Source organism: Myotis yumanensis, unplaced genomic scaffold, assembly GCF_028538775.1.
Source record: "Myotis yumanensis isolate MYYU_CA2020_CCGP unplaced genomic scaffold, mMyoYum1.0.hap1 SCAF_1, whole genome shotgun sequence".
NCBI classification, from domain to species: domain Eukaryota; kingdom Metazoa; phylum Chordata; class Mammalia; order Chiroptera; family Vespertilionidae; genus Myotis; species Myotis yumanensis.
The window spans coordinates 16,049,477-16,076,034 of NW_027223752.1; the positions used below are offsets into that span (position 1 = coordinate 16,049,477).

Here is a 26,558-nt window from a genome sequence, read left to right on the forward strand (position 1 = left end):
AAGTGTCCCTAGTTGAGACCCACTGGTCATCACCTTCCTGATATAGAAAAGGAAACTGAGACTGAAAGAGGAAGTGCCTTCCCGAGACCACACAGAAGTTGAGGTACAGATAGGACTGAAGCCCGGGGGTCTGGCCGAAGCCTCACAAGCCTCTTTGCCCTCCAGGCCTCTGCCTGCTGCTCTCCACACCCTTCTCCCCATCTTCCCTGGCATTTCCAACAAATCAGCCTGGCAGGAGTTAGAGCGAAAAGATGGTGCGGCCACTTTGGGAAACAGTCTGGCAGTTCCTTAAAAGGTTAAACAGAGAGTTACCATATGACCCAGCGATTCCACTGCTAGGCACGCACCCAAGAGAAAGGAACACATTATGTTCTCACAAAAACCTGTACTTGAATGATCAGAGCAGTATTATTCATCATAGCCAGAATGTAGAAACAATCCAAGTGTCCATCCGCTGATGAACGGATAAACAATGTGGTCTGTCCACACAAGGGGATGTTATTGGTCATGAAAAGGAATATGGTACCAATACCTCAACACGGATGGCCTTAAGAACACGCTAAATAAAAGAAGCCAGTTGCACAGGACCATGTATTGTAAGGTCCCATTTACATCAAATGTCCAGAATAGGGAAATCTACAGAGACAATATCGTTTAGTGGTTGCCAAGGTCTGGAGGGAGGTGACATTGGGGAATGGCTGCTAATGGGTATGGGATCTCCCTTTGGGATGATGAAAATATTCTAGAATTAGATAATGGTTATGGTTGCATGACTTTGTGAATATACGAGAAACCACAGGGTTGTATATTGTAAAAGCCTGACTTTTATGATATGTGAATTATATCTCAGTAAAGTTGTAATTTAGCGCTACCCGGTTTGGCTCGATGGATAGAGCATTGGCCTGTGGACTGAAGGCTCCTGGGTTTGATTCCAGTCAAGGGCACATGCCTGGGTTTCGGGCTCAATCCCCAGTCGGGGGCGTGCAGAAGGCAGCCAGTCAGTGGTTCTCTCTCATCATTGACGCTTCTCTCTCTCCCTCTCCCTTCCTCTCTGAAATCAATAAAAATAAGTAAGTAAGTAAGTAAGTAAATACAGTTGTAATTTAAAAGCCATTTCATTTAGTAATTCTCAGAAGCTGGAAGCATAGACCCTCACAGTATGTGCTGAACTGTCCTAGAGCCTTTCACACAGTGAGCTCATTTAGTGCCTGCTGTGGGTTATATGCTGTCGTTCCAGTTCTTATTTCCTCTTTGCGAGGGAGTGGGCTGAGGCAGGGAAAAGGTCATCACCTGACCCAGTGTGGTGGTCAGAGGGCAAGTGCAGAGCCTGGATTCAAACCCAGGCCCATGAGCTCCGGAACAGCACTGTTGGTAGGACAGCCACATGTGTCGTCGTGAATTTTCTAGTAGCTACAGTTTTAAAAAGTAAAAAAAAAATAGGTGAAATTAACTTCTTATTTAACTCAATATATCCAAACTATTATTTTACTTGTAATCGACATAAAAAATTGATAACAAGATGCCTTACATTTTTTATTTGGTACTAAGTCATTGGAATCTAGTCGTTTGAAGTGCTAATTGCTGTGCGTGGTCAGTGGCTGCTGTATGGGCCAGCGCAGGCCTCTCATCTGTGTTCCTGATGGCTGGGCAGTGTCTCCGCACCTGGGTGTCAGTTTTCTTATCTGTTGGGTAGGGGGTTGTTTAGATAAGCTCTTGCGAGCTCTAAAACTGATGATTATTGAATGACATTTGTATGCTAGCTGAATAGGACATTTGTTATAGCAAAATGACCCTTTTTCCTTTTAATACTTAACAACAGGGCCTGACCCATTTCCAGAGGAGCAACCCGAGTCCGCAGTGCTTGGCTCCCAGGCTCCTCCTCCTCCTCCTCCTCCTCCTCCTCCCCCTCCCCACGAGGTAGAAAGATGAGGTATTCAGTACGGGTCACCGATAGTGAACAGGCTGATTCATCAGCCACCCTGGTTTTTATACAACCAATTTAAAAAAATATTGGTTAAACATTATTAAGTGTAGGTATCCCATGAACCTTGCAACCAGAAAACCTTTTTTTTCTTCTTAGATGTTGCTAGTTTCCCTGGGTAAAATACTTATTGAAATAAAGGGAAGTAAGGCAGAAGAAGTGGCCGCAGACTGAAATATTTGTTCCTGAAGGAGGGAGGACGACAGTGCGGAGGCCACAGAGGCCGAGCAGAGAGGAAACACATGTGCTGAGTCATTGCTGACCTCAGCCTGTCCCTGCTGGCCTGATACCGTCCCAGCCAGCTGCCAACATTTGCTTTCTTGACTCTGGAGGCTAATCATTAAAAGCATTTGAGCCCGGCCGGCACGGCTCAGTGGTTGAGCATCGACCTATGAACCAGAAGGTCGGGGCACATGCCCGGTTGTGAGCTCGATCCTCAGTGTGGGGTGTGCAGGAGGCAGCTGATCAGTTATTCTCTCTTGTCATTGATGTTTCTATCTTCCCCTCTCTCTCCCTTCCTCTTTGTATTAAAAAAAAAAAGCATATGAAAGAACTTTCCCTGTAGAACCTACATAGACTTTTAAACACATTTTTATAAAGGCTTACATTTTCCTTGGATTAACACAGCACTCATGATCACAAATTTCTTAATTGTACACCAGGCACAATTAAGTCATCGCTGAGTGCTTTTCTGTGTTCTGTCTTGACGGAATTGGGTTTCCATTTTTGGCTGGGATTCATGAGTGACATTCTCAGTGTGGGGAGGGGAAGGCCTGGGGTTGGCGGATGCCCGCAGTGGTGGGGGCTTAAGCCAGCCTCCAATGGGTGCAGGTGAGAGGGAGAGGTCCTGAAGTGCAGGCAGCCCATGGTGACAGCTGTACAGTCGTCCTCCGACAGGCTTGTGAAGGGAAAAGACTAGGGCCTGGGAGCAGTGGGACTGAGGTTTGAGCCTGTGGAGAAGGAAGATCTAAGGCCTGGGAATGGCAGTGGGGGTGGTGGTTGATGTAGGTTGAAGGTGAAGTTCATTGTTATCAGGAGTTGGGAGGAGAGCCAGAAGAAAGAGGGTTGGTGGGGGGGTGGAGGTCCTTGCAGGGCAGTGGGTTCCCAAGGAGAAAGCTGTTTGGTGGTGTGTTGGCAGGAGGAGAAGCCCTGAGAATGCTGCCCCACTTACCCCCCTCTGCTGGTCTGGAGTTTGTGGTTGGAGTGGAGGGAGGGGGCCCCCACCTCCTCCCAGAAAGGCTGTGAGAGAGAGTGTCCTGAGACCCCAAGGAGGCAGGTGGGTGTGTGGGTTCCAGCTGAGGCCCAAGGGATAGGGGAAGTCTTGAGCTTGTACCTGTGGGAGGTGGAAGAAGATGTGACGATGGAGGGTCAGGTGGCAGAGCCATGTGTCTGGAAGACCACCTTTGCTTTTATGTTTAAAAAATGTGTCCCCTTATCACCCTTTAAAAGCAGCTTAACTGAGGCATACGTTTCCTAGTACAAGTCGCAATTCACCGATGATCATTGTACAGCCAAGTGGTTTTTAGCGGTGCAAGCCTCGCCACAGCCCAGTTTTAGGGCACATCCATCATTCTAGAAAGTTCCCTGGTGCCCTTGGCAGTCAGTCCTCCCTGTTTCTTCCCCGCCCCTGGTAACCATGGATCTGCTCTGTCTCTATTGTTTTGCCTTCTCTGGGCACTTCTTACAAATGAAATCAGATGATATGCAGTCTTTTGTGTCTGGCTTTTCACTTAGCATAATGTTTTTGCGGTTAATCCATGTTGTTGCAGTTTTGCGTTTAAAAAGTGAAGCAGGCTTTTAAAGAGGGCACGGCGGGAAGGGACCAGGGAGGAGGGCAGGGCAGGACTGAGTCAGGGGAATGCAGTTAGCACAGGAGGCTGTCCTTTCCCGGCCTGAGGCAGAGCAGCATCGTGAAAGAGAGAGGGCTTTGGACTTGCACCGACCTCAGGCATCTGTCCTGCGCTCCGCTCCCTGCCGCATGAGTTTGAGCATATTACGCAATCTCCCTTTGAACCTCTGGTTCCCTCTGGACGATGTGAGGTGGTGGTGGGCTCAGGGAGGCAACCCCACAAAGCCCACACCCGGGCCAGTGCTCAGAGCAATGGCAGGAGGTGATGTTCGGTGTACACCTGTGGGATGCGCAGACCGTGAGAACCCGTCCCAACTCCTTCCTGGCTCGGAGGTGGACCCCTTCCCAGTGACTGAGGCCAGAGCGTGCCACCCGTATTGGCCTTTGTTCCAAGCAGGTTGTCCATTTAGCTGACAGTTGGCCTGGAGGCAGCAGGAGCAGAGCGGCAGGCGGGGGGGGGGGGGGGTGCAGCCGGCAGTCACGGGATGCATTAGCACGCCCAGCGGAACTCCCGGCGCTAGCGCTGAAACATGCTGAGCCGCGGCGATCTCTGCTCAGTAGTCCCGAGGGTGAAGTCTTACTCAATGCCCTGCCCTCAAAGGTTTCCTCATATGGCCCTTCCGTTTTTAAGGGGAAAAACTCACACAGGACAGATATGATCAAGGGAAGTGAGTCAAGTAGCCTTCACCATTTCCGAGTTTTTTTGACTTGGTTTCACCCTACTTTTACTTCTTTTGCGTGCCAGTGGATACTTGACTCATACAGAGAACGCCTGTGAGTTCAAGTTAGAGGCAACCAGGTTCCTCCAAGGACCCACGAGAGAATCGAGATGTGCCTTTGAGACCACTGTGTGGAGTGGACGCTGGCACCAGGCACGGCGGATTGGAACCTTTCTAAAGATACAACTCTATAGAAACATGTTTCACATATCACATGTATCCCATGTAAGTCATCCATTCCCGGTGCACACTCATGATTTTTTAAGTAAATTTACCAAGTTGTGCAAACATCATTGTAAATTAGTTTTAGAACATCTCCATCTTCCCAATAAGGCCCCTCACACCTATTGGCAGTCCCTACCCCCGGCTACCACTAACCCATTTTCTGTCTCCACAGATTTGCCACTTATGTACATTGCATGTAAATGAGCTATACAACATGTGGTCTTTTGTGTCTGGCTTCTGTTAGCGTGTTGTTTGTGAGGTCTATCTGTGTTGAAGCGTGTGTCAGGACTTCGTTTTCATTGCCAGCGAGTGTTAAAGCGTATGGATAGACCACATTCTGTCAGTCCATGTACCAGTTGTTGGACACTGGGGTTGTTTCCATTTCTTGCCTGTTATGAACAACACTGCCAAGAACATTGGTGTGGATTAATGTTTTTGTTTCTTTTGGGCAGATACAGTAGAGTAGATTTGCTGGGTCATATGGCAAATTTATGTTTAACTTTTTAAGATGCCATTAAACTGTTTTCCAAAGTGGCTGCATCATTTTACATTCCCTCAACAATGAATGGAGGTTCTAGTTTCTCCACTTTCTAACACTTGTTTTGTCTGTCTAGCTGTGAAGTGGTATCTCATTGTGGCATATATGTACATACACACACACACACACACACACACACACACACTCTAGAGGCCCAGTGCACGAATTCATGCACCAGTGGGGTCCCTTGGCCTGGCCTGCGGGATCAGGGCTGAAACCGGCTCTCTGACATCCCCGAGGGGTCCCAGATTGTGAGAGAGCACAGGCCACCCCACCGGTGCAGAATCAGGGCCAGGGAGGGATGGGGAAGGTTAGCCAGCCAGGGAGAGACCATGGGAGGGCTCGATTGGCTGGACCCCAGTAGCGAGCTAACCTACCGGTCAGATCATCTGCCCCCTGTGGTTAGTGCATGTCATAGCAAGTGGTTGTGTGGCCTTAGCATATCATTAGCATATTATGCTTTGATTGGTTGAACGGACGACTGGATGACCGGACACTTAGCATATTAGGCTTTTATATAGGACTAGAGGCCCGGTGCACAAAAATTTGTGCACTCGGGTGCGGGGGGGGTCCCTCAGCCCATCCTGTGCCCTCTTGCAGTCTGGGACCCCTCAGGAGATAATGACTTGCTGGCTTAGGCCTGCTCCCGGGTGGCAGAGGGCAGGCCCAATCCCTAGGTGCAGCCCCTGGTTAGGCTCAGAGCAGGGCCAATTGGGGAGTTGGGGCGCCGCCCCCTGACATGCACAGAGCAGGGCAGATCGGGAGGTTGCGATGCCACCCCTAGTCAAGCTCAGGGTAGAGCCGATTGGGAGGTTGGGGCACCGCCCTCTGTCACACTCAAGGCGGGGTCGATAGGGAAGTTGTGGTGCTACCCTTGTCACGCACAGAGCAGGGCCAATCGGGGTTGGGGCGTTGCCCCCTGTCATGCACAGAGCAGGGCCCATCAGGGGGGTTGGGGTTCCGTACCCTGTCACACACAGAGCAGGGCCGATCAGGGGGTTGAGGAGCTCCCCCCTGTCATGCACAGAGCAGGGCCCATCAGGGGGTTGAGGAGCTCCCCCCTGTCACTCACAGAGTAGGGCCAATAGGGGAGTTGGGGCACCACCCCCTGCCACACACACAGCAGGGCGGATCAGGGGGTTGGGGCGCTGCCCCATGTCATGCACAGAGCGGGGCCCATCAGGGGGGTTGGGGCTCCGTACCCTGTCACACACAGAGCAGGGCGGATCAGGGGGTTGGGGAGCTCCCCCCCGTCACGCACAGAGCAGGGCCCATCAGGGGGTTGAGGAGCTCCCCCCTGTCACACACAGAGCAGGCCCATCAGGGGGTTGAGGAGCTCCCCCCTGTCACGCACAGAGCAGGGCCCATCAGGGGGTTGATGAGCTCCCCCCGTCACTCACAGAGTAGGGCCGATGGGGGGGTTGGGGCGCCACCCTCTGTCACCCACAGAGCAGGGCCGATCAGGGGGTTTGGGCGCTGCCCCCTGTCACGCTGATCCCAGTGCCGGGAGGCATATTACTCTTTTACTATATAGGATAGAGGCCTGGTGCACGGGTGGGAGCCTGCTGGTTTGCCCTGAAGGGTGTCCTGGATCAGGGTGGGGTGCCTGGCCAGTCTGGCTGAGGGGCTGAGGGCCGTTTCCAGGCTGGCGGGTGACTGAAGCTTCCAACCGCTCCTTTTTTTCTTTCTTTTTTTATTCTGGGCCAGCTTTAGCTCTGAGGCCTCGGCTGCTGAAAGCCTGTTTCTGGCCTTTGTTTACCTTCTGTATTTGATACAATGTTGCGGTCCGGCTGGCTGAAGCCCGGCTAACTAAAGCTGGTTTCTGGGGTTTTGTTTAGCTTCTATATTTGCAACATAGTTGCTTAGAGTTGCAGCTGAGAGGCCGGCAAGGCAGGCGGGGAACGTTGGAGTCCGCCATCACTGGAGCAAGCAAGCCTCCCTGTTCGCTTCAAGCTGCCTGGCTGCCGGCCATCATCTTGGCTGGCAGTTAATTTGCATATCTCCCTGATTAGCCAATGGGAAGGGTAGCAGCTGTTTTGCTAATTACTATGTTTCTCTTTTATTAGATAGGATTGTAATTGATCTTAGAGAAGGGTGGAGGGGAAGAGAGAGAGAAAAAAACATTGATGTGGCAGAGATATACATTGATCAGTTGCCTCCCGCACAGAGCCCTGACTAGGGATCGAACCCACAACCTAGGCATGTCCCTGACTGGGAATCGAACCCACAACCTTCTGGTGTATGGGACAACCTCTTCAACCAACTGAGCCACACTGGCAAGGGCACAATGTAGTTTTAATTTGCATTTCCCTAATAATTAATGATATTGGGATCTTTTTGTATGCTTATTAGACATTCATGATCTTTTTTTAAATTGAATTTATTGGAGTTACATTTGTTAATAAAATTATTTTGATTATTTCACACCAATCCCTTCTGGCCTAAGGTGTTTCTGTTGGGAAATCAGTTGACAGCCTTATGGGAGTTCCCTTATAAGTAACTGTTTTCCTCTTGCTGCTCTTAAGATTCTCCCTTTATCTTTAACCTTTGCCATTTTAATGATGATGTGTCTTGGTGTGGGCCTCTGGATTTATCTTGTTTGAGACTCACTGGGCTTCCTGGACTTGTGTGTCTTTTTCCTTCACCAGGTTAGGGACGTTTTCAGCCATTATTTCTTCAAACATATTCTTGATCCCTTGCTCTCTTTCTCTTCCAATACTTCTATGATGTTGTTACGCTTGATGTTGTTCCTTAGACTTTCCTCATTTTTAAAATTTTTTTCTTTTTTTTGCTGGCTTAGGTGTTTTCTGTTATCTTGTCCTCTAAATTGCTGATTCAATCCTCTGTTTCATCTAACCTGCTGTTCATTCCTTATTCCTCATTTCAGATATTGTGTTCTTTATTTCTGACTTTTTTTTAATGGTTTCTATGTCCTTCATGTTTACTATCTCTTTAAGTTCTCACTGAGATCACTCATTCTTCTCCTAAGTCCTTGAGCATCCTTATAACCATTGTTTTGAACTTTGCGTCTGATATCTTGTTTGCTTCCATTTCATTTAATTCTTTTTCTGGGGATTTCTCCTGTTTTTTTTCATTTGGGTCGTGTTTCTTTGTCTCCCATTTTGTCTGTTTTTATATGTGTGTGTGTGTGTGTTTGTCTCTGCGTATTGGATAGGTCTTCTATGACTTTCAAACTTGTTAGGGTGGTTTTATGTTCCAGGTGTCTTGTGGGGTTCAGTGGCGCAATTTTCCAGATCACCTGAGCTCCGTGCCCCAGGAATGTCTCTTGTGGGTTATGTGCTCCCTCCTGTTGTAGTTGAGTCTTGAATGCTGTTGGCCTATTCGTGGGTGGGGTTAACCGTCCGTCTGGCTGACTATAAGGACAGACCTCAGTCACGTTTTATGAGCCACTGTGTAGGGCTGCCGCCCTAGGTGGAGTTGTTTCCAGCAAGGTCTGGAGCCTGCCAGGACCTCCCTTTGGGTGTGCCGCCTGTGTGGTTAGTTGGGCCAACTTCTGTTGTGGTCTGAAGCCCACCACTGGTTGTGCTGGTTCTGGGTCCACTTGGGTGGGATTCCAGTGCAGGTTGGTGTCAGATGCTGCCTGTAACCAGCCTTGGGCTACCTGTGTGGAGCTACCACATAATCCGATGTTTTTGGCTGCCTCTACCGGGCCTGGGTGTGTGTGTGTTGTATATCTTCTTAAGATCTTTACTCAAATCTTTTTTTTTTTTCTAGGTTGATTATCTTATTGAGGTACAAGAATTCTTTGCAAATTCTGACAAGTCCTGTTAGATAATGTGTTTTGCAAATATTTTCTCTTACTGGGTTGTTTGTCTTTTCATTTTCTTAATGGTGTCTTTTGAAGTGCTCAGGTTTTTCATTTTGATGATGTGCAATTTATCAAATTTTTTTCTTTTATAGACCAGACTTTTGGTGATATATCTGTAACATCTTTGTAGTTATAACTCAAGGTTCCAAAGATTTTCTGTTGTCTTCCAACAGCTTTGTTTGAGCCTTTACAGTTAAGTCTATGATCCACTTTGACCTAATTTTCGTGTTGAGAGTGAAGTGAGGGCCTACGTTCATCTCTTTGCATGTGGATATCCAAATAGTCGGTCTCAGCCCCATTTGTTGAAAGACTTCTTTCCCTGGAGTAGTTTTGAAATCAGGAAGTGAAAGTCCTCCAATTCTGTTCTTTTTCAAAATTTGTCTATTCTAGGTCTTTTGCAATTTTATATAAATTTCAGGATCATCCTTGTCAATTTCTGCAAAAACCTGCTGATCTTTTTTTGAAAATTTACTAATGCTAAGACTTCTGCTCCATGAATATAAGATGCCTCTGTTTGTCTAGATCAGTGGTTCTCAACCTTCTGGCCCTTTAAATACAGTTCCTCATGTTGTGACCCAACCATAAAATTATTTTCGTTGCTGCTTCATAACTGTAACGTTGCTACTGTTATGAGTCATAATGTAAATATCTGATATGCAGGATGGTCTTAGGCGACCCCTATGAAAGGGTCCTTCAACCGCCAAGGGGGTCGTGACCCACAGGTTGAGAACCACTGGTCTAGATCTTTAATTTCCCTCAGCAATATCTTGGAATTTGCAGTGTGTGAGCACTGATTTTGTTAGATTTACTCTTTAAGTTTTTGTTTTTTAATGAGCCTGCGTTCAGACAGGAGTAATAAATAATAGGTGAGTTGGTGGGTGTGTCTGCTCACTTCCACCATCACTGTAAGGGTGAGTTAAATCTGACATAATACTGGTTTTCTTTTAAAGGCTCTTGTTACCTGTGGATGCAGTGGTGGTGGTTTGTATGTGCGTGTGTGCATGTAATCCACATATATGTTAACTGCCTGATGAATAAGAGCTTGGATAATGGAGGCGGAGTGAGATTTAAAAAAATTGAGTGCAAAAATACAAGTGTATATTTTTCTAAAATAATTTAAAGACCTGGCCAACAGGGAGCGACTCCCAGCATGCCTTCCTGGAGAAAGAACGTGCTGCTCATTTGAACCCCAAACCTGGCCTCCTCCTGGGCAAAATCTAAGGCTTGCTGAAATCTTGTTTCCCAGGCAGATGCGTGCCACGCCTACCAGATCGTCCACCGCAACGGGATTCCCGACGAGCAGATCGTGGTGATGATGTACGATGACATCGCCAACTCTGAAGAGTAAGTACGCAGCGCTCTCGCGGGTGGCGTCCTTACACCAGTGGCCTCACATTGGGATGAAACAGACTCGCAGGTGGAATTTCACAGGGCTGCTTCACGTAGAGCTTTGCACATAGCTTGGAGCACCCTGGCAGTGGCAGGGACATGGGCAGTGGGTGCCGAAGGGGGTTTGGGGCTGGCGCTTTCGAGCATTGAAAGCACAATACGTTCCTCCTCCGCCTGGAGACATGGTCACTGGGTCCTGAGATGCTTGTCCCTAACCTCCGAGCAGGCGGACAGCATGGGGGGCGGGGACCCCTCCGCAACCTATAAGCAGAGGGCTCGTTTGCAGGGTGGATCCCACCACCTTTATGTGCCTGTTTTACTGTTACTCATTTAATTTACGTTTACAAATAGTTATGTCGCGCCTGCTTATCTGACTTCTGGAGGAGAGGAGGAACAGCAAGTGTGGGCACGAAACCTAGGCAGTGCGAGTCTCCTCTGCTCCTGGTCACCCGCTGTGGCCCCCACGAAGGCCACTGCCCCTTCCCGAGATCACAGGGCAGCTCAGATTCCACTCTGAGCTTTAACGCCTAAACTCTCTTGTTAACGTCCTTGTCTGCCAGGCAGATGCGTGCCACGCCTACCAGACGTGTCCCGTCTTTCCCTACACGTTGCTTTGCTCTGAGAGATCTCTGTGAGACGTGGCCCCGAGATGTGTGTGGTTTCCAGCGGGAGGGAGCCCAGGCACACCTAGGCTTTGGTCCCTGTCCTGAGTGTCAGAACTCGGCCTTCACTGCTCCTGCCGAGAGCTTGACTTGCGGGATGACCGGGATCCCCAAGCTGCTAAAATCACTGCACTTGGTGACCGTCGGGCGATGAGCAGTGTCTTTGACAGACAGACAGTTACTGTCTTTCTGTGTAACGGGCGTAGTTTTGAAGAGAGAGATTTCAGAGACATGTCAGAGTTTGTGTCCTTCGATTTTCAGCAACCCCACTCCAGGAGTTGTGATCAACAGGCCCAACGGCTCGGACGTGTACAAGGGGGTCCTGAAGGACTACACCGGGGAGGTGAGGCCGGCAGCATGTGGCCTTGGTGCCGGCTGCGTTTATTCTCATTTTTGTGATGATTTTCCTGTTTTGTGTATTTCTGGCATCAGAACCTCACTAAACTGATTTCTGATTGGTGGTTCATGTTTGAATTAGGATTTGTGCTTGAGTAATTTTTGAGAGCTTTGATGGAAAGTAGAAGGAAAAAAGGAAAGGAAAAAGTAAGAAATAAGTTGTAGTCTACCAATCTTTAGTTTCCAGTCTTTATATATATTTATTGATTTTTAGAGAGGAAGAGAGAGACGGACAGAAAGAGAGGGAGAGAGAGAGAGAGAAACATCAGTGAGAGACATATATGGATCATCTGCCTCCTGCACTCTTCACACTGGGAATCCAGCCCCCAACTCGGGCATGTGGCCTGACCAGGAATAAAACAGTGACCTCCTGGTTCATAGGTTGACGCTCAACCCCTGAGCCACTCTGGCTGGGCTTCATCATCTCCTTTTCTTACTATGAGAGGGATCTTTCAGGAACTGATATTCCTGGTGATAAGTGTTTCTCTGAAGTTGAGCAGTCCTTTCAGTTTCAGCGTTCTCTCTTAAATTCAAGTACAGTTAAATTTTAAAAAAATATATTTTATTGATTTTTTACAGAGAGGAAGAGAGAGGGATAGAGAGTTAGAAACATCGTTGAGAGAGAAACATCGACCAGCTGCCTCCTGCACATCCCCTACTGGGGATGTGCCCGCAACCAACGTACATGCCCTTGACCGGAATCGAACCTGGGACCCTTCAGTCCGCAGGCCGACGCTCTATCCACCGAGCCAAACCGGTTTCGGCAAATTTAATTTACATGTAATATGGACGATCCCTTCTTTATGAAATTGTTTCTACATAATTTTACAGGGTGGGGCCAAAGTAGGTTTACAGGTTCACAGTTGTTTGTATGGGAAAAATACAATAATTAATAAAGAATAATAAAAGAATAAACTTTCACGTACTTACAACTGTAAAGCTACTTTGGCCCCACCCCGCGGAATGCCTGGAATCGAGGTGGTGGGTTTTTGTTCCCCTTGGTGCTTTCCTGTGTTGCTTTGTTTTTAATGAGTGAGTATCAGTTTAGAAAATCTCCTTTAGGGACATTCTGTGTCCTCGGGACTTGGCCTTTTAGGCGACAAGCTGGGCAGGGATGGGCCCAGTGCAGGCGTTCCTGCTGCCTCTTTGCCTTCTCCCGGGTGGTATGCTGTTCGTCTGCCTCCTACCCTACTGCCCGGCACCTTCGGGTCCCTCCGCACGGCCTTTCTAATGCCGAGAAGGAACGCAGGCTTGCTCAGTGCGTCAGCCAAAGACGAGATGTTCTTTGAGGAGAGGCCATGCACATGCCCTGGAGACATCACCCTTATCTGGGTCTTCCTTGGTTCCAAAGCGTTTGCTCTTAAACCTCGGGCCTTGGAGATGTGTGGGCTGGTGGCCCGGGTCTGCACAGACTCAGCAAGCCTCTGATTTGGAATGACACGCCTGACTTCAACTCCCACTTCCTTGCAGGATGTCACACCGAAAAATTTCCTTGCTGTGCTGCGAGGCGATGAAGAAGCAGTGAAGGGCATAGGGTCCGGAAAGGTCTTGAAGAGGTAATGCCTGCTCGCTTTACGCCATCATACTTTTCTGAATGACCTGGCAGCCCAGAATCGAGTTGGTCTTGGCTCCCGACTTGGGAAACGGCAGAGCAGGGAGCTCTGTCCTGAGTTAAGACCGGCCGTGCAGGTTGGATGGCTCCTTTGGCAGCCCATCGCTGCACCCCGTTAACCCTGTGACCCCGGGCCCCGTCACGGATCCTAGTGCTGTGCATTCCACGGCCAGTGGCACATCCCGAGACTGGTGTGAAGCCCCGCAGCTGTCGGGTCACCGGGCCACACCTGCCGCCAGCCCTGTGCTCTGACCAGAGGGCAGCGCAGCCGGGGGAGCGCACTCATGAGTCCGGAGCTAACCTTTGCGGTGCGAAAGCTCACACCAGTGCTTGCCCCGCCGCCTGTGGGCGAGAGATGTGTCCTCTTTAGCTTCTCTTTCTGTAGCGTTTTCACGTGATGTCAGGGCCTTTAGAAGCATGCCCTCAGAGAGTCCCAGGTCCTTGGCAAACAGCACTGTTTCTCTCACTCTAGGGAGGCCTGGGCACAGTAAGCTCATGTGCGTTAGAGCAAAGACGGACAGTTGTGTGGGATGCACCGAATTGGTTCCAAGGTAGTTAGCACATTTCTGCAGCCTTGAAGCAGCGCCCCAAGTGGAATCCCTGGTGAGGGTGGGCAGGTGGGGTCCCTGACTGCAGGCCCGGGGCCCGGAGGGAGCTGGAGCTGCAGGACATGTTTGGATGTGTGTCCTGACTCCCTTACTCATTTGGGGGACATCTGGTTAGAGCATGTGACTGCTTGGGATGAGGCCCAATTGCCAAAGGATCCTGCTCTGCAAATCGCACCTGGTCTGTCTGGTGATCTGCCCAGCACGGGTCTCCTCCCAGGCCTGACGCAGTCCCAGGCCCTAGGATATGCCTTGTGCTCAGTATAACACGCAGCTGGTCAGAGGTCGGCAGGCCTTGTGTTGCTCTTTGTACCAGGGTGGGGGGCTGTAGTCCTCAAACTTCTTAGTTTTTTGTGTTGTTTTTTTTGAGGGGGCGGGGGGTGGGAGTGGACGGGTAAGGTCGACTTTTCAGAGAAGTAGAATAGGAAACGGTGGACTCTGACTCTCGTTCTCTCGTGGCAGCGGCCCCCAGGATCATGTGTTTGTTTACTTCACTGATCACGGAGCTACTGGACTACTGGCCTTTCCTAACGACGACGTGAGTTTTCCTCAACACACGAGGATGGGGAGCAGAACTCGGTGGTGCCGTTAAACCCGTGATGTGGGTCCCGACGTCCCACCAGGGTGGTGTGTGGGGCACACATTTAGCAGCTTGAAATCTACCCGGGGCACCCCCTCCGGCCACTTTTCCCGACATTTCTCCACATATCACTGCATCAGGGGCTGTCTCAGCACCTGGGAGCCTTGCACTACACACAGTAATAGACCCCTGTCCCTGAACGCTCTGGGCAGTGAGGAGTGCGGAAGCATGTTCTGCCCTTTTTAAATCTGTGAATAAACCTTGGGTGACTGACGTGTGGATGCTGGGCTCACTAGGATCGTTTCTGGGGATTGGTAAATACGAATTCCAGAGCGCATTAGGGCTTCATTGTGGGTTACCCGGAGGTCTTGATCTGAATGCCAGTATTCTTACCTTTCAGCTTCATGTGAAGGACCTGAATGAGACCATCAAGTACATGTACAAACACAAAAAGTACCAAAAGGTAAGGTTGGCTTTGGGGTGGCCACGGGGGGGGGCGGGGGGGGGGGGCGGTACGAGGAAGGCAGCGGACGCAGCGCCCACCTCCGGGACGTGCCTCTGACTCTGGGCGGTGGTGTTTTCTGGAAAGGGGGCCCTTTCGGTCAGTTTCCCAGGATGGACCTTTTCTGCTCCTAGGGCTTTAGCTAGTAGACCAGAATCACTGGCATCTTGTTGCAACAAAGAGTGTGGGTCCCACCCCAGAGTTTGACTCAGGTCTGGGGAGAGGCCTGAGAATTTGCCTTCGAGTTGACGCTGAGCTGCTGGGCCTGGGACCGTACTTTGAGGAGTACTGCTCCTAGGACTGTCAGCAGTGTGGGGCAGTTGGGAGGAACATATCGCCATGTTATTTTCACCTTGGCCCTCGCTCGCCTGTAGCACCCTTATTAGAAACTGCACAGCTCAGGCCCAGATGCAGTAGCACCGAGGAAAGACAGCCTGCCGCCCCATCTCCCCGTGCTTGGCGGTGAAAGTGTCCTTTGCATCGTCTGTGGCTCCATTTTCCCCGCATTATTTCAGCTAATAGATCATTTATTCTATCAGTGACGAATAAATTCGAGTCCTTCTGGTCTGTGTGGCAGCAGCTTCTGCAGCCTCTGGCAGCAGAGATGTCTCCCAAAGCAAAAGCGAAAGACTCTTAGGGTGGGTCAGAGCGGGCAGAGCCAAAGGAGCTTTGAGGAGCGTCTGCCTGGCCGAGGGGTGAGCCACCTGTCTCGTTCACCTCGCAGATGGTGTTCTACATTGAAGCCTGCGAGTCTGGGTCCATGATGAGACACCTGCCCACCGACATCAATGGTAGGTGGTGGGAGCCCTGGCCTCTGAGCCAGGCTGGGTGAGCCCGTGGCTGGAGGGTGCAGTTGGTCAATCTGATTCTGCTACTGTGAAGAACGAAGACATCTACATAAGCGGGGCCTAGGGCAGCCGTCGAAGTGGGGAGATAGGTGTGGGCAGCTCTGGGCTCCTTCTAGTCCTCGGCGATTAGTGGCCAGAGAAGAAGGAATCAGCACGTGAGTGTCACGGTGCTCGTCCAGGGTTTGTAAAGCTCCGTAGATCCACTATCGCCGTCTTGGGACTGGCCCAGTCCTCTGCGGCGTGGTGCTTGCTGGCTCTGGTCTTGGCCAGGTGACCTACCCTCTTGACCCTCAGGTATTTTGCCTGTAAAATGGGTATAACGGTAACGCCTGTGTATTTATCATTTTATGTGATAACATTTGTCAGGCACAGTTCTGAGCCCATGGTAGACAGATAGGGAATGGTCGCTATTGCAGAGGTTGAGCCAGCCTGTTCCGTCCATAAATGTTAACTTTCTCCAGAAACTAAGTGAGGTGCGTGTTCTTCCAGTTGCCGGAGCTGTTAAAATCTTGCAGCGTTATTCCAGAACAGCTCCATGTCCTAACAAGCCCGCGTGCCTGCTTATTGCTGTACCAAGTGCCCATCAGCTGGCTTCTCCTCCTTCCACGTGTCATTTGAGTCGCGTAATCGTAACTGAGCCAACAGCGCAGGGTGCACGGCGTCTCCTGCCCTCCCTGCGCTGACCAGCGGTGGCACTTTGCACCAAAGGAGGAAAGACTCAGCTTCACGTGGAATCCACAGCAGAGAATAAAACGTGGCTGAAAGGTGTCTTTAATCCCTCGCAGTTTATGCAACGACTGCTGCCAATCCCGACGAGTCATCCTATGCCTGTTACTACGATGAGCAGAGGTCCACGTACCTGGGGGACTGGTACAGCGTCAACTGGATGGAGGACTCGGACGTGGTGAGCCCTGCAGGGGCGGGCTGTCCGGCTGAGGCTTAGCCTTCAGGCTGGGATGGTCGAGGGACTTACTGTTCACATTTTTGCAGGAGGACTTGACCAAGGAGACTCTCCACAAGCAGTACCAGCTGGTAAAGACCCACACCAACACCAGCCACGTCATGCAGTATGGGAACAAGGTGAGTCTTGTCGGTTCCCAGTCCCTGGTCGCAGACGTTAAGTCTTGGTGAAGGAGCGGGGCCCGGGGGAGAGCTGGCTGGGGTAGGGGTGGCCTTGCCTCTCATGGGCACTCCATCCTGGGAACCTGATTAGGCTTCGGAGTCGGACCTTGCTAGGGTCAAACTGGCAAAGTCGTGAGACTTAGGGGCAAGCTACCTAACCTGGGTCTCCATTTCCTCCATGGTCAGAGCCCTCGCGTGGGGGGTAATTAGGGGCACTCAAGAAGGTCATGCATCAAAAACACTAAACACAGGCCAGGCACACGGGGAGGTCCCTGCGTCGGCAGCTGCTCCAGCTTCCCTGGCAGGGCCCACAGAACCCCCGCCTCGGATGGCCCGGGTCCTGCCTCGCTCTGCAGGTTGCAGGGGTTACCTTGACCCTTTGGCTGTAAGTTAGAGATGTTCCCCTTCCAACTCTGCCTAGAGAGTCCTAGGTCGTGAAATAGGTTCACCAGGGCCGTCTGGACAAGGTCGCAGCCAGTCTTCAGGCTGCGAGGCTGGCCCTTCAGTGGTACCGAAACTCTGCAGCGTGAACTGTGGGCCTCCAGGACCAGGGTAAGGCTGGCCCATCTGCTCTTCCCATTCCAACCAGTTTCTCTCTCTCTCTCTCTCCCCCCCGCAGTCCATCTCTACCATGAAACTGATGCAGTTCCAGGGTGTGAAACACAAAGCCAGCGCTCCCATCTCCCTGCCTCCCGTCCAACACCTGGACCTCACTCCGAGCCCCGAGGTGCCCCTCATGATCATGAAGAGGAAGCTGATGCTCACCAACGACCTGCAGGAGTCCAGGCGTCTTGTCGAGCAGATCCACAGGCACCTGGAGGTGAGTCCTGGGACGGGTGTGCTCCCGGCCTCGCGCGCTGGGTCTGCCTCCCGAGCCTTCCCCAGTGCTGCCCGGTTTCTATGTAGATAGAAGGCCCTGAGCAGGGCAGACGTGGTCTTCATTCTTCATTGGTGGATGACCGTGACCTCCAGGTGCAGGGAGCAAAGGGGTAGGGCCTTTTGCTGTGTCCTGCCCAGAGCCCATTTTTCCCTTTCATACCTGGTTGCTTAGAGAAGACATTTTCATTTTGCTGCTTGGTGAGTTATTAATCATATTTATATATTTTAAATCCAATCTACTAAAATGTCTACTGCCTTAGGAAACCCTAGTCAGAGCCTAAAATCCTTAAAATACTTGGGCTGTCCTTTATGGTCACGGAGTTTGTTGTCAGTAGCTTGTCCGCTTGCTTGGCGCTGGCAGAATTACTTGGCAAACACAGCTGTGTGGCGAGCACCCCCAGGCGGGCACCCACTGGGGTGCTGGGTGGGGCTGATGGTCCCTGCAGCAGAGCCAGCTCTGTGTTCACGCTGTCCCCTGTCGGCAAGCACGGGGATTGACGTGCTGGGTGGAGCGTGGCCTGAGTTTTCCAGGGAAGAGAAACATCTGTGATGTGTTTTAAATTCATATACAGGGTGGGGCTGCAGTTGGCTTAGAGTTGTGAGTGCACGAAACACAGTTTATTCTTGTGCTGTTATTTAGTAACTATTGTGTAATTTCCCATAGGAACAACGTAAGCCTACTTTCCCTCACCCTGTGTCTGATAATCCCTGCGGTTGGTCTCTCGCACTGTCGTGCTATAATAACCAGGACATAATGCATTTTGTCCGTGCCACAGTGTGATCAGCATTGTCATACTTCTTTAGTCTTAGACCTATTTACACTCTTAAAATTATTCACCCCAGAGAGCTAATATTAATGTGGGTTGTATCAATATTTCCTGCATTAGAAATGAACACTGAGATTTAAAAAGTATTAAAGAAAAAGAGAGAGAGAGGGAAAGAGAGTATGTGAGAGAGACACATCCATTGGTTGACTCCCGCCATGCCCTGACCAGAACCAGGGATCGAGCCTGCAATCCAGGTATATGTCTTTGATCAGGAATCAGCCCTTGACCCTTTGGACATCAGTCTATGTGGGAGTTGAGCCTTTCCCTCCTTTCCTCGGCGTGGGCCCCATGCCTGCTCCTAAGTTATTTAGATGCCATGTGTCCGTCGTGCCAGGAAACCCCTAAAAGGCACGGGATTCTCAAGGTCTCCGGCTGTCACAGGCGCCACATCTTCCGCCGCCTGCAGGATGCACCTGTTGGCGTCTGTTTTAACCAGACAGGGGTGGGGGCTGTGGGAAGAGAAGCTCCTGACCCACCCAGGGTCCCGAGAGAGGCCTCAGGAAGTACAATACATTTAAAAAAAAAAATGCGTTTCTTCACAGAGCAGGCATATCATGGAGAAGTCGGTGCGAAAGATCGTCTCCTTGCTCACGAGGTCCGATGACGAGGCGGAGAGGCTCCTGTCCGAGAGGGCCCCGCTCACGGCGCACGACTGCTACCAGGACGCCGTGTCCCACTTCCGCATGCACTGCTTCAACTGGCACTCCCCCACGGTAAGCCGGGCTGGGCCGGGCCACTGCGGCTACACCCAGGCTCCCCTGGGCCAGCGGGGCCTTGCCCTGCATCCTGACCCAAAGCTACAGCACTGCTGTCCATGGAACCTTGTCGCAGGGTTCACTCAGGCTGAGAACAATGGGCTCATTCAGAGGCCTTCAGCAGGGGTGAGAGGAAGAAGGTTGTCAGACTCGCTGACCATAGTGCTGGCCCCGTGGGTAGGAGTTCCCCAGCCGTCGATGTCTCCACTCCCCTTCTCTTCATACCTCTGCCCCTGCCACACCCTCCCTCACCCCTGCCCTCCACACCAGCCACACAGGTTCTTCTCCCTTTTGGAGCTGCTCTGGCCGCTCCCCAAGAAATACTGTCGAAGCCAGGCCCTGGCCATGGAGGAGGACGGGTGCTGAGGGTGGAAGGTCCCAGCAAGCCTCTCCGATCAGGACCACGTGGTGCTTGATCCTTCCGGGGAGGGGTCAGCAACCTGGCCCACAGGTCAAGGCCTGCCCGCAGCCCATGGGTCCCCTCCACCCCCCGTTTTTATAAACAAAGTTTTATTGGGACTCAGCTTCATTTGGTGGTCACATTGCTCTGCAGGAGAGCTGAGTGGTCTTACAGCCCGCAGACCACAATACCCGCTCACCTGGCCCTTCACAGAGAGCCTGCCCCTCCCGCTGGAGCTGTGTCCTTCAGAATGGTAGTCACTAGCCTCTTGTGGCTACTTAAACTTAGATTTAAAATAGTTCAGATGAAGTAACATGCGAAGCCCAGTTCCTTAGCTGCACCAGCCACACTTCATGTGTCCAGTAGCCACACGTGAGCAGCGGCTCCCGCACGGACCCTGCAGCACGTTTCCATCGTGGCTGAAGGCTCCGTCGGGCTGTGACGCGCACACCGTGGTCACGTGGGCTCCCAAGGAGGGGGTCCTGACGGGAGGTAGCTCTCCGGTAGTAGGAAGCTTTTGGGTTTTTTTTTTCACTTATTTAACACAGCACTCTCTTTATTCATTTAACAATTTAAAAACTTCCCATTTATTAAATGAATATTCTTTGCAATGCTTTTGGCCTCTGGAATTACACACAGTGAATCTCCTCCTTTTCCTCGTGAGAGTTCTCCGATTCCCCTGAAGTTTTCTTCAGGACGAGCATCCCTGGGTATTTGGGTCTTAGCCTGTTAGAGTCCAGCTTGGCATTCACTTACCGTCCGTCTCCCTCATCCGCGTGTCCCTCCCAGAACGAGGTTCCAAGCAACAGAAGCTGGTGGCCAGGAGAGGTGCTGGGTGCCAGAGGGAGCAGGGCCTGAGGGTCTCCACCAGGAGTCCTCACCTGGGCCGCGTGCTCTCGGGGGCCTGCCCACCCACACAGGTGCCTTGGGGGGATGGTTCATAAATCTTACCAGCTTATCAAAAGGTGGGAAGGGGGTCCATGACCCCAGAAAGGTCAAGAATCACTGTTCAAGATGCTTTACCTCTGTCACCATGAAAGTGAAGAGCTGATTGCGTGGTGCGGGGATGGCTGACTGTGTCTCTGGTCTGTTTCCCTCCAGTACGAGTACGCTCTGAGACATCTGTACGTGCTGGTCAACCTCTGCGAGAAACCCTACCCCATCGACAGGTGAGCCAGCGCCTGGCGCTTACAGGTCATTGTCGCTCAGAGCAGAAGGGAGGGGCGCCGTTCTTCCTGCCAGTGGGCAGCTGGGCTTCTGCCTCCACCTGTAGCCACACGTGACCCGCGGAAGCAGCAGAAATAGCTGCATTCCCCGTGGCCGTCGTGAGGCGGGCCCGTCACAAGTGACTGCCTGCTCCATGCTGGGCTACGTGGTCTCTGCGTCTCCAGAGTTGACCTGCTTCACCAACTTTTTCCTGTTTCTTGCAGAATAAAATCGTCCATGGACAAGGTGTGCCTTGGCTACTACTGAAACACTGCTTTTCCAAGCGTGAACACCGTCCCTGGGAGTGTGCGCTGACCGGAGGTGGATGGAGCGAGGGGAGGCCGGGCCTTTCACGAGGGCCTGCTCGCCTTTCCCCCTCCCTGTCTCCTGCAGCCCCTGTGATGCTCTGAAACCTCAGGGTTGGCTGGGGAGAAGGGCCTGTTGGCTTCCCCGGAGGCTTTTTTCCTGTTTGTGTTAAGAGGCGAGTTTGCTTGGGCTGCTGTAGCCAGCGAGAGACTCTCTGGGCTGAGGAGCTGGAAGCTGGAGCCTCGAGTCTTCAGGATGGAAAACTACTTCTAGAAAATAATACAAGTTTTGATTGCTTTTTATGTTTTATTCCTCAATAATGGACAATAAAGGTTGTAACTGAAGCCGAGTGTTAATTTGGGGCCCGTGACTCTGCAGTCAGGCCCTGGCCTCCCCTCCCTGCCTCCCTCCCGGCCGCCCTGCGTCCGCCCCTCTGCTGGCCGGCACCCTGTGCCTCCGCGGCTGCTCTTCCTCTTGCCTCAGTGCCTTGCCCTCCACCTCACAGAGCCTCACCGTGTAGCTGGAAGTGCTGCCTCTCCCCTGAACCTTCTTCATCTTCCTCCTCTCCCCACCCATCGAGTCGTCTCTCCTGTCTGTGCCTTCTTTGCATCTCTCAGCAGGTGTCAGGGTCGGCCCTACACCAGTTGTGTGTGTGGGGGTGGGGGGGGTGGGGAGGGTACCCTAGGGTTATCGCAGCTCCGCCAGGGCAAAGGCGGCCTGACTTTCGTGTCCCTTGGCCGGTATCCACGCAGGGAGTGCTCACAGTGGGTTAAAGACATGTAAGAGAACACTAACTGCAGCCTCACAGCGGGGCTCTATGCAGCAATGAGAAGGAAAGGAGCCGGTAACAAGCGCACGTTAGGCCACGTGAGAGGAGCCCGTATGCGCGATCCCATTGATGCCTACAGAGACGGCGAGTGGTGCCGAGGCCCGGGGGGAGAGGAAACGGGGACATGGCGCCTGCTGGTGGCATGAGCTTCCTTCTGAGGGGATGGAAATGCTCTGAAATTCATTGTGGTGGCGATTGTACAGCTCAAATAGACGGAAAACCATCGACCTGTGCACACTAAGTGGAAATTATGTGGCTAATTATACTTCAATGAAGCTGTTTTTTAAAATAAGCCATGTAGAGGATGGCTGTTTAGATAGCCGGCCGGAGAGAAGCAAAGAGGAAAGGTGACGCCTGCTAAGCTGTCACCTACGACCACTGGTGTTCATGCTGTGGAACCGTTGCGGCAGTGACGCTTTTGAAGTCTGCAGTTAGGAAAATTAGGAAGGGAAGGTGGGACACTGGCAGACAGGGTTATGTCGTGACAACTCAAGGGGGATGCTTTATTTCTAACGGCTGGTTTTTTGTTTTGTTTTGTTTTGTTTTTATCACCACAAACATCCTTTCTCAGTAAGGTTCTCATAGGCTAATCAAGTGACTTCAGGATAAAGAACTCATTGTCTGGATTTGGGGCGCTCTAGGGTTTTAAGTAACAAATACAAGGTCATTGCATGTGTTTATCGCTCATGCTCAACATGGGCAACCTCAGTGCTGGCTGATGTTCAAAGAAATTCAAATACTGAAAAGAAGTTTTAAAGGGAGTATCTTAAAAGGCCTCAACATTCTGGTGGTAAAAGCTCTGGTTTTTCCTAGAACTGTTAACTACCCTCTTGATCCCGCTTCTCCATTTGTCATCTCTGTAGAAAATGAAGTATATTTGCCTATTTAACAAACAGAAATGCGAATGTTCATGGTACTAAAGGGGGAAAGCAGCTGTGTTTCATTTATCAAATAAACGACGATTTCATAATCTCAACGCTTTGCTGTTTTCTCCTGTGGTTGGTGGGTCTCATCCCTGTAGAGAGCCATTTCCTCTAAGGGTTTAGATTTCTAATGTGGGTGACCTTTCCATGTGCGTCACAACTAGGACCAGCGTTTTTTCTCTAATTATATCCAAAACTAGAGGCCCGGTGCACAAAATTCATGCGGGGGGGAGGGGGTGTCCCCTCAGCCCAGCCTGCACCCTCTCCAATCTGGGACCCCTCGGGGGATGTCCGACTGCCGGTTTAGGCTCAGTTCCATGGATCAGGCCTAAACCAGCAGTCAGACATCCCTCTCACAATCCTGGACCACTGGCTCCTAATTGCCTGCCTGCCTGGTCGCCCCTAACTGCCCCCCCCCTGCCAGCCTAATCGCCCCAAACTGCCACCCCCCCCCCCCCCCGCCAGCCTTTTCGCCTCTTACTGCCCCCCTCCGCCAGCCTGGTCTCCCCTAACTGCCCCCCTCTGCTGGCCTGTTTGCCCCCAACTGCCCCCCACTGCTGGCCTTGTTGCCCCCAACTGCCCCTCCTGCCGGCCTGGTTGCCCCTCACGGCCCCCCACTGGCCTGGTTACCCCATGCAGCCTGCTTGTTCAGTCATTTGGTTGTCCCTCACTAACCCCCCTGCCGGCTTGGTCATAGGCAGTCATCTTGTGAGGGCGTGAGGGTTAATTTGCATATTACCTCATTATATAGGATGTACAAACACGCTGTCAGGCACATGAAGTATGCAGCACAGAAACATTCAGAGCAAAGCTTGGCCATCCCTTTCCTCCCCAGAAACCTCAAATACAGTTTGGTATTCATCATTAGAATCCCCTTTCTCCATATTTACATACCTAACTACAATTTATGCTTTATTTTTTCCTTTTCATTATAAAGTAAAACATTAAAAACCATGTCAAACACAGTGGATTATAAGGCAGACACCCTTGTCACTCCCACTCAGGTCAAGAAATAGAACTTTACCAGCTGTGTTGGTCAAGATTCTTCAGAGAAACAGAACCAACAGGACGTGTGTGCATATACAGAGATTTACCTTAAGGAATTGGCTCCCACGATGGTGGAGACTTGGTAAGTCCAAAATTGCAGGCTGGAGACACGGGGAGGAGTCTGTGGTAGACTTCCTTCTTGTTCAGGGGAGGTCAGTCTTCATTGTCTTATGACCTTCAACTGATTGCATGGGGCCCACCCGCATTATGGAGGGTAATCTGCTTTGCTCAAAGTCCACTAATTTAAATGTTAATATCCAAAAAACACCCTCACAACAACATCCACAACGTTTGACCAAATATCGGCACTGTGACCCGGCCAAATGGACACAAAACCTTCACACCAGCCACCTCAAGCACATCTGTGCTCTATCCCAGTCACAGCATCGCTCCCCCGAAAAGTAACCTCTCTCCCTGTGTTTTTTCTTTTCTTTTTTTTAAAAAAATATTTTTATTGATTTCAGAGGAAGGGAGAGGGAGAGAAAGAGAGAAACATTAATGATGAGAGAGAATCATTGATCGGCTGCCTCCTGCACACCCCACACTGGGAATCGAGCCTGCAACCCGGGCGTGTGCCCTGACCAGGAATCGAACTGTGACTTCCTAGTTCATAGGTTGGCGCTCAACCACTGAGCCATGCCAGCCCGGCTCTCCCTGTATCCGATGTGATTTCATGGCAAGTATGCAGCTCTAGACACTACCCACTTTTTTTTTTTAAAGGTCATTTCTTCCAGTCTCTAATCTACAGGTTTCCCCCTCATCTCTTCCCCTTCCACTTTCTGCTGAAGACCCAGGCTGCTATTTGTGGAGTTTTCTGGTCTGGATTGTACTGATTGATACTCACGGTGCCATTCGGTATGGTTTTGGCCCCTGTGTCTCTTACAAACCAGCAGCTTGAGCAGACTCTGGCCGATCTTTGGTGAGAGGCACACTGTGGCTGGGGTTTGCTCCTTTTTGATGATACAGTGGCTGATCTTCAATGCATAGATCCATTAAGTCATTGAGGAATTGCAAATGGGTGAAATTCTAATTTTATTTTATTTTAATTTATTAGCTGGAATAACTTTATAAGGAGTCACTTCCTCCCCTTATCTGCTATATCCACTGGTATAGCTCATGCAGAAAAGGCAGAAAAATCCATTTTATCCTATTTACCTAATTTTAGTAAATTGGTTCCTTTCCTCAAAATGTGATCCAATAACCTTTCTAAATATCTTGAATTTACAGTTTAAACATATCTAATGGGTTTCAATCCATTGCACTTTACTGAAGCCCAAAGTGTCCTTTTCATGGCCGATGGGATCTTCCAGGTTGATTCCCAAAGCCTTTTTTTTAATGTATATATTTTTTATTGTTGATAGTATTACAGATGTCCCCCATTTACCCCCCCCCCCCGCTACCTCTCCTCCCAGCCCCTATCCACGCCCACCCCCAGTCTTCACTACCCCATTGCCCGTGTCCATGGGCTATACATATAAGTATACAAGAAGTATAAGTTCTTCTCGTCTCCGCAACCCCACATCGAGGTATCTCAGTCTGTTGCATGCTTCTCCCAGAGCCTTTTGATGTGACCCTAATAAACTTCGGTAGCTTTCTTCCTATCTGGTATTTCAAGATGATCCGTTCTTATCTTGTACATTTCCTGTCCCAAAGCTGGGATCAGCTGACCTCTAAGAAACCCTGGTTTCTTTTCATGAGAAATGATATTTTGAGACAACAATCCGAGTGTTATTGTTTCTAGGTCTCTGTGAACGGAGGAGGGGCACTACTCTAGACACATATACGCATGTACATACATTATATATGCACGTGATCAAAGACCTCAGCAGTTCATACTGTTTTTCCCAGTTCCAATTCTGGAAGACTAGATTTTAAATTAACCTCATATATATTATATCTCCTTTCTTCCACATCAGGAATGCTGGTCCTCAAGGGTACAGGGGATGATACAATTAGAATATCTCAGAATAATAACATGATACTACCATCAGTGATTGTAATCACCAAAAAAAGTTCTACATATGCGATCCCCATTTTCCAGGTTTTTAAATGGTTGGACCTATATTGCATACTGCATTCTTTTTTAATCCTCATTTAGATTTGGGTTGATGGGAGGCAGGTGTTCCAAGTTAAAGTTCATAAGTTTTTTAAAATAAAGTATTTTTTATATATTTTTTATTGATTTCAGAGAGGAAGGGAGAGAGAAAGATAGACACATCAATGATGAGAGAGAATCATTGATATGCTGCCTACTGCACACCCCCTACTGAGGATCAAGCCCAAAACCTGGGCGTATGCCCTTGACCAGAATGCGAACCCGGGACTCTTCAGTCTGCCGGCTGACGCTCTATCCACTGAGCCAAACGGGCTGGGGCTTAAAGTGCATAGTTTTAAAGAGCTGTCTGCAATGACCCAGCCACGTTTCCACACACGTACTAGATCTACAGTGTCTTCCACAGAAGCACATATTGTCACCAATCACAGGGTCCCATCACGTTCTCGCAGATTTTATTGTGGTTTCACACATGG

General features: G+C 50.4%; 1 protein-coding gene across 2 annotated transcripts in view; it reads left to right on the forward strand.

Moving 5' to 3' along the window:
• The window catches only part of LOC139010304 (legumain), a 33,653-nt gene extending 12,079 nt beyond the window's left edge, over nucleotides 1-21,574 (forward strand). For both annotated transcript variants that reach the window (XM_070414572.1, XM_070414579.1), the window contains exons 3-14: nucleotides 10,388-10,485; nucleotides 11,454-11,535; nucleotides 13,059-13,144; nucleotides 14,268-14,343; nucleotides 14,786-14,848; nucleotides 15,612-15,678; nucleotides 16,521-16,639; nucleotides 16,726-16,815; nucleotides 17,477-17,677; nucleotides 19,106-19,276; nucleotides 20,820-20,887; nucleotides 21,149-21,574. In XM_070414572.1, the coding sequence (XP_070270673.1) occupies nucleotides 10,388-10,485; nucleotides 11,454-11,535; nucleotides 13,059-13,144; nucleotides 14,268-14,343; nucleotides 14,786-14,848; nucleotides 15,612-15,678; nucleotides 16,521-16,639; nucleotides 16,726-16,815; nucleotides 17,477-17,677; nucleotides 19,106-19,276; nucleotides 20,820-20,887; nucleotides 21,149-21,191 (1,164 nt within the window). In that variant the 3' untranslated portion in view covers nucleotides 21,192-21,574. The remainder of the gene's footprint in view (nucleotides 1-10,387; nucleotides 10,486-11,453; nucleotides 11,536-13,058; nucleotides 13,145-14,267; nucleotides 14,344-14,785; nucleotides 14,849-15,611; nucleotides 15,679-16,520; nucleotides 16,640-16,725; nucleotides 16,816-17,476; nucleotides 17,678-19,105; nucleotides 19,277-20,819; nucleotides 20,888-21,148) is intronic.
• The last annotated feature ends 4,984 nt before the right edge of the window (nucleotides 21,575-26,558 follow it).